Source organism: Sander vitreus, chromosome 5 (genome assembly GCF_031162955.1).
Source record: "Sander vitreus isolate 19-12246 chromosome 5, sanVit1, whole genome shotgun sequence".
NCBI classification, from domain to species: domain Eukaryota; kingdom Metazoa; phylum Chordata; class Actinopteri; order Perciformes; family Percidae; genus Sander; species Sander vitreus.
Genome location: NC_135859.1, coordinates 19,178,239 through 19,191,034, shown reverse-complemented (window position 1 = coordinate 19,191,034; position 12,796 = coordinate 19,178,239). Strand labels below are relative to the sequence as shown.

Here is a 12,796-nt window from a genome sequence, read left to right as displayed (position 1 = left end):
GTGTGCCGATTGGTTGAACAGAAGGCAAATCAACAGGCAAGAGTCACAATTGGCTAGTAGAGACGTCAATCACAAGAGCTTAGGCGTTTCCAACGCGACAAGCTAAGGAGCCAGATCCGCAATTTAGTGTTGTTGCTCAAGTCATTCCTGTTTGTAAGGTATGATCAGCTAGGCTAATATTAAGTTGTGTCTTTCTAAGTACTTGTAGAGGCACACTTGTTATGTTCAAGAACTGTTGTTGTATATAAAAGCTTCTATGGTCATGTTGTATGGACACAAAGCTTAGTGACAGTAGCACTAACATTGCTAAGTTGGGTTAACGTTAGTCAACTTTGGCGCCTTGGCTACTTTCCACAACACTTCGTGAAAGAGGCTGCCTCCACGCCTCTAAGGTAACCTCTATATCAACACTCACTTGAACATGTTTTTAATCTTACTTAGTTTGTGATTTTGTTATTCTGTCGGTCGCTATCCCTGCCTGCATTTCTTACTCAATCTCGCTTTCTCCTCCACAGTACCCAGACGTGACCATCTGCAGAGACACAGGACTTATCAATGCTGATGTTACCACAGAAAAATAACAGAAAGCAACCCTTATATGTTCTTGTATCATAATAAACTAATCTCTCCTGTCGATAAATCATCACAATATTTAGTGTCAAGTGGTTCTGGAGATACAGAGAGAAGATGACCCTTTAACATAGAAATTCCCTTTAAAAGCACTTAGGGATTTCAGGGTGCTTTGCAATGAATTCAATTAAATGTTACTGATAAATTATACGGAATATGAATAACAGAACTGTCTTCATATAATAATAGATAACAGTGGAGGAAATATAAGAGTCAAATACACAAAAAGGAAGAGGATGGCCCCTGAGATCGAGGCAGTGGTACGTGCTACCCAAGCCTGGCTGCAGTCCTCCTGGCACGTCCTGGTGCCTTTTGCCTGGCTGGAAGCATGCGTGGAGTGGCTGCAGGAAGAGGCAGGAGGAGCAGGTCGTCTGTCACAGCAGCAAATCAACCAACAGGTAGGCAGGATGTCTGAATGTCTCACTGTGTAGCTGGATGCAAAATGATCACAGTCTAGAATTTGCAGCTCAGTTGTGACTATGATGTGACTTAAGTATGGGACTTGGGCCACGTGATAACAGGTGGTCTACTGTATACGGAGGGGGGAGATGGTGACTCCTGTCTGTGTTCCAAGATGGTCTCTGGTATTGGATGTGAATGTCCTCTTGATCTTTCTCCGATCATCCACTGACTCTTGGTTGATGATGTTTGACAGATGTTTACAGACAGCTGATGTCTGTTTCAAGTTTCAGTCTTTGCAATCTTTGTGTTCCCCACAGCTGTGTGGAGCTGAAACAAATTAATTCAATCAATTAATCAACAGGAAAAAAATGAATTTTCAATTTTGATAATATTAATTTCAAACATTTGCTGATTTCTGATTGTCACATGTGAGGATTTGCTGTTTTTCTCTGTTTTTGATTATTTCTTTTTTTACTGTTGGACATTTGCATTGGTCAACAGTTAAGTCAATAATTAAAACAATAAGAGACCATCTTGCGATGGGATCACACCTGTCGCGACGCCAAATCTTTACTACTTCTTAAACGTGCGGTAAACTCGCTGCAGCCGAGCTGTCGAGCTCCAGTGTGACGTCATGGGAGCGCCGTAACTGTTTATACTCCCGCATGGTGGTCGCGACCAAGGGGGTAAGCTTCGCTTCAGAGCTCGAATCTCCTATGGCACCATTTTCACGCTACAAAGCGATCACCCGACGTTAGCATTCCATTGACTGCCGTTCATTTTGACGTCACTTTGACAGCGAATAACTTTACATCTGAAGTGTTTAAAGACTTTATTTGTCCATTGTTTATTTGTAAAGAAACACGACAATGTATAAAAGGCTCCATTACCTTGTACCTCACGTTATGGCTCCGTAGCAGACGTTTTTGTAAAAATAGGCTAACGATTGTGTCATAACCACGCGACTTACTGTCGCATAGTAGAGGAATTACCGTATAGTACAGGAGAAGCTTGCAGGCAGTTTGGACTTACATTAGCTGTTTAAGTTTAATTACTAATGTTAACTAGCATTTTAGTTAGCAATAATTAGCCTGTGTCCATGTTATCTCCTTACATATACCTACGCTCTCCGTCTCTGCAAGATTGGGAATGATTGAGATTTCTCTTGGCACAGCTACCAGAAGACTTACAACTTTCAGACAGGTTGCTCACGTCACATTTAGGTCGTTTCTCTCAGTTGGAGGCTGTGTAGTAACGCTCAGCCATCACCGGAAAAGTGCTTCTAATATCCTTCACTGGTCTCCGTCCAGAGCAACGGGATCTGTTGGTCCATTCTTATATGCAGTCTATGGTCGCGACACTAGTTGCAGTCTTCTCTTGAACAGAGGTGGCACTAATGAGGAAAGGCTACCGACTTTGATATTTCTACGGACTAGAATAAGAAGAAAAAGGTAAACAACGGCAGAACTGGCAGCAGCATTGACGTCAATGCTTCGATTTGATTCGATGACCTACAGTCATGTGAACAAATTGGGACACCCATGCTAAAGTTGACTAAAAAGAGGAATAAAAAAATCATCTTTAGGAAATTGATCTTAATGCCATAATTCAACAAATGAGGAAAAATCCAATCTTTAAGGACACCAATTTTCTTTGTGAAGGAATAATGTATCGTAAATAAATAAATAAATGTTCTTCCTTAAAATACAGGGGGCATAAGTAAGTACACCCCTATGTTAAATTCCCTTAGAGGCAGGCAGATTTTTATTTTTAAAGGCCAGTTATTTCATGGATCCAGGATACTATGCATCCTGATAAAGTTCCCTTGGCCTTTGGAATTAAAATAGCCCCACATCATCACATACCCTTCACCATACCTAGAGATTGGCATGGTTTTATTTCAGTTAGCCTAATAGCTGGTTTGATTTGCATTGAGAGATGATTTTATGGAAAGTACCCAATGCCAATCTCTAGGTATGATTTTTGAACTTTATCTTGATGTCAACTACACACCTGTTAGGTTTCATGACTGAATCTTGCACGGTTGCAACACTATCTTGGTGACTCCTGGCAAAGTACTCAAACTCCCTCTATGGTAGTTCCCACTACAGTATGTGTCTCCAGGACCCTATTTTGCCATAATGACACACACACAGACTCACAAGGGGAAAGCAATACCGGTGTCGCTGTCACGGCTGGTAAATATGGTGTCATACACCACTCCGCTTTACCTCTCTGGGGTGATGCTGTCTTTAGGGTGTACCACTCTAGACGTAGTAACCCAGATTAAACTGAATAATCTCACAGCAGATGGTTTGTGTCTCTTTTTTCTTGAATGGAAGGATATTCCAGTATCCTTGCACGCTAAACAGACACAACAACTTTTTAACTTGGCATGCCAAGGATGCACACACTGTGGGACCCAGTAAACAAATATTGTTGAACCCTATACAAATGTCCAGTGCACAGAAAGCACAACTGATTGAACCTTGGAGCAGATGAGCATTAAAAGCCCAAGACCATTCACAGCTCTACTAGTGTCAGCTGAGAAGAGGAAGATAATGCTATATGTACCCACTGTACAGTGTGGGTAGTGATCGGCAAAAGTGGGCGATTGAGGAGTGAAAGTACACCTCCTGGTCTGACAAATCCTGGTTTCCTGTTACTACATGCTAATAGCATGGCAATTTTTTGTGTGTAAACAGCATGAATCCATCTTGCCTGGTGTCAGCGGCATCCCTGGCCTATGTCTATCTCTCTTTTTTTTATAGATACTTGAGGAGGATAATGCTTTATTTCTCATGTTCCAGGAACATAACAGTGTTATCAGATCATTCAAGTGGCCCACATGGTCACTAGATCTCAACCCGGGATGTTCGATAGGGCTGGGTAACAAACTCAATAATTTTTAGGCACCGACCGAATTGCCTCTAAAGTTTGGAGTATCGAAAAATGTCTCGTCATTCAATACCCAATTTCAATACCTAATAAGGAGTACATTTCAGCAGCGTCAGTGAGCCAATAATCATGCAGAATGCTTCTACCAATATCTAATAATGTTTGTGATTGGCTGTCTAACGTTACACGTCGTAGAGACACGCAGGAAAAACTCTACGTTACACAGAGATGAGAATCACGTAGTAGGAGCTGAAAAATAAATAAAAAGATTTGTGCCGTAATGTTGTCATTTCTTTTTGTTTTATAAATTGGTATCGAAAAAACTATCATTTAGTAACCGGTATTCAAGTTACGGTATTGGTATCGGTACGAGTATCAGATATTTTTGAACGATACCCAGCCCTAATGTTCAATAGCTTAAACCCTTGTGTCTCTCAATGCATTATGTGAAATTGTAGGCACTGGACCAGTGGCTGTTGACTGACCTAAGGGACCTGGGCTATCCTGTTCTTCCTGAAGGGCTTTCTCAGGCCCAGAAGACTGAACTCAACGGCACCTTCTGTGTCCAGGTACAGGCTTGTCGATCATATATTTCATGCTATATATTTCATCATATCCGATTACTATTTATGTTAGGGACAATTCCCATTGATTAAAAGATCCCTTTAAAAAATCAGAACAACCTTGTTAAAAACAAACAGCATGCTGAGGACAATATAGGCAACTACAGACAGAAGACTATTATATAATAAATATATATATATATATACTATATATATTCAATTATTAGAATGTTCCTATTGCATTTGTTTAATGGCGCTGTCAGGCTACAAATCCCTTAATGTAGTTTGTTTATTGTTGTTGTTTGTTGTGATCCTAAAAATATGTGGTTAAAGGGATTTTTTGCTTAATAATGTAGCAGTCAAAATATTTCCCATTCACTCTATTATATGTGCCACATAGATTTTTATCCAATAAAAAATGATAATATCACAATTTATATGCAGGGAAAAGTCAACATAATCAACGGTCCCACTCTGTTTTAGGTTGACTCATTTCTGGACACCAGTCAGCCTGCGTATGGTCAGTTGCAGAAGTGGAGGGGCTCAGATTGCGCCAACGACGAGGTGTCTGCTGTCACACAGGCCACTCAGAGGCCATGGGAAGCCAGAACAACCCGTATGCTAGTATTGCAGGTCAGAGGCACCTATGAAATAAAGTATTATTTTTTTTTCTTCAACCTCTATTGTGTGTTTGCTTAGTTTTATTGAGTCTATTAATATTGAACATTTTAGGGGGGAGCTCTAGTTTTTTCACACAAAAGTATGTCGAACAATAGTACAAAGTGGCCTCCATGTTTGTTTACTCATGCGCGTGCGAGTTAGATAACCAGCCAGAAGCAAATATTTTTTCCGTAGGATAGCGAAGGCCGCCCTACTCTTCCTCTGATTGGCTTACTCGCGCATTCATTGGTTGGGTTGGTTAGGGTTAGGATGTCGGGCAGGACGTGCCATCGGCATCCTGGGAAATAAATAGTGACTCACTCCGGCCTGGACCGACTCACAGAGACTCCTGCCTTTATTAGTGAGATGTGTTTGGTTGGGTAGAATAATGAAGCATTCTACTTCTCTTCCTAACTGAATCAAGGTGGACAGGTACAATCAGTGGGAGCATATTAAAGAGTAAATTGATGATATATAAGGTGCGGACTGTAATTCTCACCTTAAGTAATACAATTGTGACTGCTGGTTTCTAAAGAGTAGTGCTAGTGTTGCTTAGAAACATTGTAATGGCTTTCTTATTATTATTATTATTATTATTATTATTATTTATTTATTTTTTACTGTTTCTGAGACCTGAAGTCTCACAATTGCATTGGATAATTGTGCCATTTTCTATGTATATTGTTTTTGTCCCTATCAAATAAACATTAAATGAAATGAAATTCTAGGAGTCATCGGATGCAAAGAACCATGGCAGCTTAAAATGCACTGGAATCGCTGTCAAAGCTTCAGGCCAGTCAGCATATATACAGTATATACTGTTTTGATATTATTTTTTTTTACTTTTACAGTTTAGAGAAACAAGACGAGGGCAGCAATAATGTTGAACCTTCTTTTGTAATATTTTGAAAATGTAAATCTCTGTTGTACAGGTGACGGATGGAGTCCAGAGCTTGGAGGCCATGGAGTATCAGTCCATCCCTGCACTCAGCACAGCTCTCAGGTCTGTGAAACATTGAACTGCATTGTGGTGTTTTTTTGCTGCTACCGACGTGTTTTGGTTACATCTTTTTAGCAACTTTGTCTCTAGTTTTACAACAAAGAATGTGTTCAAGTTATTGGAAGCTAAGGGAAACATAGGGACTGCTGTAACTTATATATGTTAATATAAAGTTAATAAACACATTACTGCTACGTGACTGCCAGTTTCTCAAGAATTAAGAAAACACGATTGATTTTCTGAAACTTTTGTACTATATTTTTGAAAAAGGAAACTATATTTTTCATTGGGATTGTTGGCTCTGAACCCTCAGGCCTGGTGTGAAGTTGCAGCTGCAAGGGCAGATGGTTTGCAGACTTGGGATGCTTCTGTTGGGGCCGTCCAACATCAAGGTCCTGGGTGGTGAAGTAGAGGACCTGGTGGAGAGGAATAACCAGGTAAACAGTTGGTTTTTATTGTCTGTCAAAAGCAGATTTAAGCCAAAACACTTTTATGTTTTTCTTAATTTTTGTTACAAATTTGGTATGAATACTATTTGGACCTAATAACCTTTTGATTATTTTTTCATTTAATACAGCATTGAGATTAAACCTAGTTGTTATGTGCCAGTTAGTTTTTTACAGCTCATGAAGCAAAGATGAAGACATAATCCCAGCTGGTTTTGTACAGCAGTGTATAACATGCAATAATGTATACAGATCCAGCGGTATATTTCTATACTACAGGGCAGGGTGCTGTGTCGGACGCTCGGGCTTCCTGAGGAGCAGCAGGAGGGTGAGGAGGCCCCACTAGCACCACAGCAAGGTGTATTTAATTTAATTCAACTATTTAGATTTGATATAAAATAAGGCCTGTTTAAGAATGAAAATGGATGCCTTATTTCTTAACCTAAACTTTACTTCTTTTCTTTTTTTAACATAATCATGAATGATGTTGTGCCTCTTTTTCTTTTCTCTTCAGATAACCAGGAAGTGGAGGACCTGGAGCTGGATGATGCAGAGCTGTTGGCCAGTCTGGAGGCCCAGGTGGTGGTGGAAAGGGTTCCAGATTGGCCTGTTGGAGACAGTGGCTACGGGACGCTCAGTGAGACCTCCACTCAGTCCTTTAGAAGCTCTTCTGTCAGGAGCCTTGTCTCGACAGCCTCATCCAGGTGGGTGGTTAACAATGTGATGTCTTGACATTTTGATGCTGGAACTACTCAGTGTTTACCGTTGGGCAAATTATATACCTTGACATTTAGAATTTTAGCATAATGTATGGCTTTTTTAACTTTCAGCTACTTTAGGAAGCATTTAAAGGGATAGTTTTCCTTAAAAAGGACCCCCCAAAAATGTATATCAGTGTATGCTATATTTAGAATATTTTTACCGCTTTACCTTGCCGTCAGACAAATCAGCATACACTTACACTGATATCAATTTTTTTTAGGTGGTCCTTTTTTTAGGTGGCCTTGTCCACAACAGTACATTGCTTAGCTTCCGTGTTGGGACTCCTGCCTGCTTCTCCAAACTGGGGGTGTGCCGACCGCCATAGGTAATACGCTGACAATGGATAAGTACCTCATACAACCCCACTTTAAAAGATCCGGATTATCCCTTTAACACTTTAATTCTAAAGCCTAGGGACGAACTTATTTTATATATTATTTTTTGTCATTGTTGGTGTTGCTGTCTTTGCCTGCTGTCCTGTGACCACCAATTTCCTGCACAGTCAGAAACAAATTAGAATAAATTGCAACATAATTTGATCGTTTGACTTGAACGACAAGCTGTGGTGTCAAGGTATTGTAAATGTACATGCTGTAATCAAAGATAAGACTTATAACTGACTTATAACTATCTTGGTCCCCTTGTTTCTGTAGCGTTAGAGCTTTTACTTTTTTCAAAAAGACTCCTACCTATTCTGACATGAGATTTGAATTTCTAGGGTATACCTCTGGCATAATGGGCCCACCAACACTATTAAAAACTCTTGCTGGTTTAAAGCTATATTAACTCAGTCTAACATTTTTGGTTGGTCTCTTTTAGAAGTGAAGCATCTGCCCGCTCTTACAGAAGTGGTTTGACCCAGAGCAACAGAGGTGGTTCAGTCCAAAGTTGTCACCATGGTAACAAACAAGAGGATTCTGACCTCTTTGACTCCTCGATCCAACAAGAGATCCCAGAGCACAACATGGCAGACGAAGACTTTCCTGATGAAGACTTTGACGATCTTCCCCTGGATGAGTTGGACAGTGTGATTTTTCAAGAAAGTACAAATGATGACAGCAGTCGGAGAAGCACGCCACAGAACAACAACAGAATAACAGGAAATCCTAATACAGCAACAAAAGCCCCAACTGCTCAGTTTGAGCAGCACACTTTGAATGACTCTGAGTCAAAGCTTGGTTCAAGCAACTCCAGATCCACCACACAGAAAAGAGACTATCAAGGCTGTACTATTGGGGCTACAGGGCAGTTATTTTCCCCAGCAGCAACTTTAGAGCCATCCCATGATTTAGAATGTATTACTAATGATGAGACAGATTTCATGGATGAAGATATGGACTGCTTTTTCGCAGAGGTAGAAACTGCAAGGACTGGAGGGCCAAATCAGCTCCCTCCCCATCAGGGACCTAGTAGAGACAGAGAGAGAGCTACCAACAAAACAGAACTTTCAGGCACCAGTTGTAGACTTACCAGCGACTCATCAAGAAGTGTAACAGATACTGCATTTGAGAGATCATGCAACACTCCTCAGGGGCTAAATTACATCTCAAGCACTGCAGTATTTGATAGACCATCTGCTAAAATAGATCCACAGAGTGACAGCTTGGTCCCTGCTCTCGCTTTGACCTCTCCACCTTTTACATATTTATGCCTGCTAGAAGAGATGATGTCCAAACCACAGCCTCACACCACAGAGATCCGCGTCAAAGCTTTCATTGTGACTCTCTTGGGGAAACTGAGCAGCAGCAACGGTCTTTGGCGCGTCTGCGCTACAATATCCGATGGAAGTGGTTACCTGGATGTGGAGCTGTCCGATGAGGTTTTGACAGGCCTGCTGGGCTTCTCGGTGGCGGAGAAGGGGGCTCTGAAGCGTGACCCAGCCAGGAGAGGTGAGCTAGACATTGGGATGAGGAGGTGTCAGGAGGAGCTGGTGGATATGTGCTGTGTTATGACCGTCGTGGTTGAACCAGACGGCAGAAAAGCTGTGGTGACCAAGGCGGATCCTGTCAATGAGAAAATAGTCCAGGAGCTGGAGCAAAGGGTGAGAGACAGGAGAAAATAGACACAGAGAGGTGGGCGATAATGAGAAAAACTACAGGCAGCGGAGAAGTATATTGCCCTCATGCAGTGATGAAAAATTGCAAATATAAGCATCGCCTTAAAAATTCTCCCTCATGTAATGAAACTAATGATTTTTTTAAGGATTGGTGATCAACCTGCCCTTCTCCTTCAGATTTGGGAAGCATAATGTGTGAACTGGATGTCTGATGATCAGCAAGCAGTGTGTTGCAATGCATCCCATCTGCTATATGTGAATGTGACATTCTGCCATTTGTCGTTAGAGGATTTCATTCATTTATTCAAAGAGATATTTTCTGTTTGAAATGCACTGCATCTCTCCCAACCAAAGTAAACCGATCTATACTATCTGCACTGCATATTAATGATAGGATATCAGCATGTTAGTTTAAACAATCCAGCGTCGAGCATCCCAAATTGTATGTAACATTAAAAACTATGTGAAGAGAAGAGTGAAGCATGTGAGATGAGAGAAGAGAATCGGGGGAGAAAATAGTTCATAGTCTGATTGTTGTAATGAATTGCCAGCCTTTGAATTTATTCAGTACATCCATTTCAAATGATTGAATATCCAAGGGCAGCATGGGTCTTTAATAAACTCTCCCAGAGGAGAATGAGAGGAAAAGGAGAGTCCATGAGCTTTGATTATTTCTTTTATTATAGAGCCTCATCTATGTTTTTGTCTTTGATAAATACAGTATATACTGTATATATCACAAATTTGAAGCTTTGCCACAATGTTTACTGTATATTGAAATAGAATTGTTCTTAAGGTTTTATCATTTTCTTTCACACTCTTTGACTAATAAAACATGCTTGAAAAGAGCTCACTGTTAATTTTATCTTTCCATTTCTCCTTGTCAAATGAGTATTGTATTCCTCAAGAATAACAAGAAAAATCAATAACCGGACAGAGTAGCAGTGTTTGATTTGGTTTGTAATAGCTTCATTTAATGCACCTTTGGGATATGCACTGTTTAACCACACATACTGTAATGGTAATTAAAAGTATCCCTGCAGTATTATCTGGTCTTGTAGCTCTTTAGAGGTGTCAGAAATGTCTCTTTAAGATGAAACATCTCAACAATGTGTTCTACTCAAATTAATTTGTGTCTTGTCTGCCCTTATACAATAGAAGTACAGTACATATGTGTGCTTACATTTGTGTGTCTGTGTGCAGGAGGGCTCGTTTGTTATTGTCTTATGGCACTGTGTGCTCTTCCATTCAGGTAGTTGGGTTTGGGTTAAGGGCTAATCAGGTTGAACGTCTAAATCAGGACCCTGCCATGCATGTCGATAACCTGTTATGTGCTAATGATGCTGGATACGATGGAGGAGGGGGGGGAGAAGCAACCCATAGGGAGATACAAGTGGAATAAATATTGGATGATAGAGTTAATGAAACGAGGGAAGTGTGATGCTGCAGTCAAACCTCACTGTATACAATACAGGTAATAGCGTAGCTGTGTACACCTTTGACAAAATAATATGTCAAAATAAATCATACATTTTTGTTTATGAAGATCCTGATTGATTGTAAGTTTAGGAACAGCTATTGAATGTCATGGTTGCGATTTTCTGTTATAGTTTTTGGATGCCTGGTCTTTTGGTGCCTTAACGGTTTTTGGTACCATTTTTGCCTGCTTTCTTCAGGACTCCTTTTGTTGTATCCCTTTTTATTTTATTAAATCCTCAAGCTCACCACTGCCCTGTTGTCTCTGCATTTTTGGGTCCGCCATTTCCCTAATTGTAACATTAAATGGACTTCAAGGTGAGAATTTGTCAAAGATTTTAGTTTTCATCATTCTTTGAATGGATTTTCTAGGATTAATAAACAGTGGAGGGTCAGATAAAGTCATATATTACCTAATGATATAATGTGTATTTCCTCAAGTGTATAGCAATATTTCCATTTATTACTGCTTTTTGCTTCAGAGGGAAATATTTGACTTTTATTTCTACATTTATTTGACATATGAGCTTTATATGACCTATACAATGATTCTTCAAGATTTAACAGTATATAAAGTAATTAGAATTAAACCCACCTTGAACATCTGTAACATTTAAATGCTGCTTACATTTTTAGGTAATATAACAATAACTAGAAGGGCACTCAGAGAGTGCAGACCCCCACCATGGCATGCCCTATTTCACAATGTTAATGCAGTGTGAATTAACCCAGTCGGGGACTAATTTTCCAATTATTCTGACACAACAGGAATGCAGCACAACCGCCCTATCTTGCAATGTTCTTCCTTTCGGATCCGGCCAATAGTTTTTCCGTAATCCTGCTGACAGATAAACAAAGCAACAAAAAACGGACAAACCAAACTTAACCTTCTTGGTGGAACTAATAATAATCCATGAATATAATGTTTAGGAATATAACACTTAAAGGGGTTATTTTGCATAGAAGCTAGGTATTTCTTTTAAATTTTAGATTTATTTTGCTGATGACACTTCTACCTAAGTAAAATGTTTAATGCAGGACTTTTAACAACAGACAGTAATAGAGTATTCTTTACTTAGGTGAAGGATCTGAGTACTTTTTCCACCACTGCCAATTACCAGGATGGAAGTGGGCAGGGAGCAAACACAGATGTCACAAACCAATCATTTAAAGCAGGATTTTTTTTCTCAAAAGCTTATGACCTTCATCATTTCCTCCTAAATGTAATACAGTTGCACTGTGGTTCTGGTGTTCATTGAAAGGCTGATCTGCAGTCTGCAGGAAATTACACTTTTTTTAGCCTTTAAAAGTTTTTAATGTACAAACAGGCACATGAGAAATAACATTTCAGAAGCAGCATGAGAAAGTGCTCGGCCACCATAATAGCTTTCCATTTGCAATATTATTTCCTTGTTGTTAGTCTTCCACTTCTGTCTCAGTCCTGAGTGGTATAGCAGGGAGAAAAATATATGCTTTTTCATTCCCTAGTGAGTTTGGATGTACCTTTTCAAAATTGCAGATAGCAGGCAAGTGGAGGAGACAGAGATAGGAGGGACAGAGCGTGCACATGGGAGAGCACTGTGCTAATTTTTTTTAATGCGCATATACAGCTGCACTGTACCTCTTTGGTCATTACAAATATTAATGAAAAAAGCACTTGAGGAATCCTAATACCCCGTCCTGCTCCAGCAGATGTAATTTCCTTTGCCCTATTACATTTAGTAATGAAAAATCCACTTAGACAACTCAACCTCACTTTTCGTCCTCCATCAAAATGAGCAAATGGTTTCTCGTCATGGCAAAAACATACCTCTTAAACCTGTGTGTGTGTGTGTGTGTGTGTGTGTGTGTGTGTCTGCTGAGGCTTGAGGATGTGAATCATTAAAGAAATAGAAAATTATGA

The 12,796-nt window shown here is 39.9% G+C and overlaps 1 protein-coding gene across 2 annotated transcripts; it reads left to right on the top strand.

The window, feature by feature from the left end:
- The first annotated feature begins 66 nt into the window (after positions 1-66).
- On the top strand, positions 67-11,141 carry rmi1 (RMI1, RecQ mediated genome instability 1, homolog (S. cerevisiae)). Of its 2 annotated transcripts, none has more exons than XM_078250861.1 (9): positions 67-158; positions 820-1,028; positions 4,389-4,499; positions 4,977-5,126; positions 6,086-6,156; positions 6,467-6,590; positions 6,879-6,927; positions 7,114-7,303; positions 8,181-11,141. In XM_078250861.1, exons 2-9 carry the CDS (start codon positions 867-869, stop codon positions 9,421-9,423), a joined length of 2,100 nt encoding a protein of 699 aa, XP_078106987.1. In that variant the 5' UTR covers positions 67-158; positions 820-866; the 3' UTR covers positions 9,424-11,141. The 2 variants fall into 2 exon arrangements, with proteins under 2 accessions (XP_078106987.1, XP_078106986.1); XM_078250860.1 differs by having other exon boundaries at positions 6,879-6,957.
- The last annotated feature ends 1,655 nt before the right edge of the window (positions 11,142-12,796 follow it).

Excerpts from the sequence above, each read along its gene's own strand:
- rmi1 (XM_078250860.1), top strand. The coding sequence starts at position 867 with ATGGCCCCTGAGATCGAGGCAGTGGTACGTGCTACCCAAGCCTGGCTG. Across the intron at positions 1,029-4,388 it reads AGCAGCAAATCAACCAACAG|GCACTGGACCAGTGGCTGTT; the intron begins GTAGGCAGGATG and ends GTGAAATTGTAG. Across the intron at positions 7,304-8,180 it reads GTCTCGACAGCCTCATCCAG|AAGTGAAGCATCTGCCCGCT; the intron begins GTGGGTGGTTAA and ends GGTCTCTTTTAG.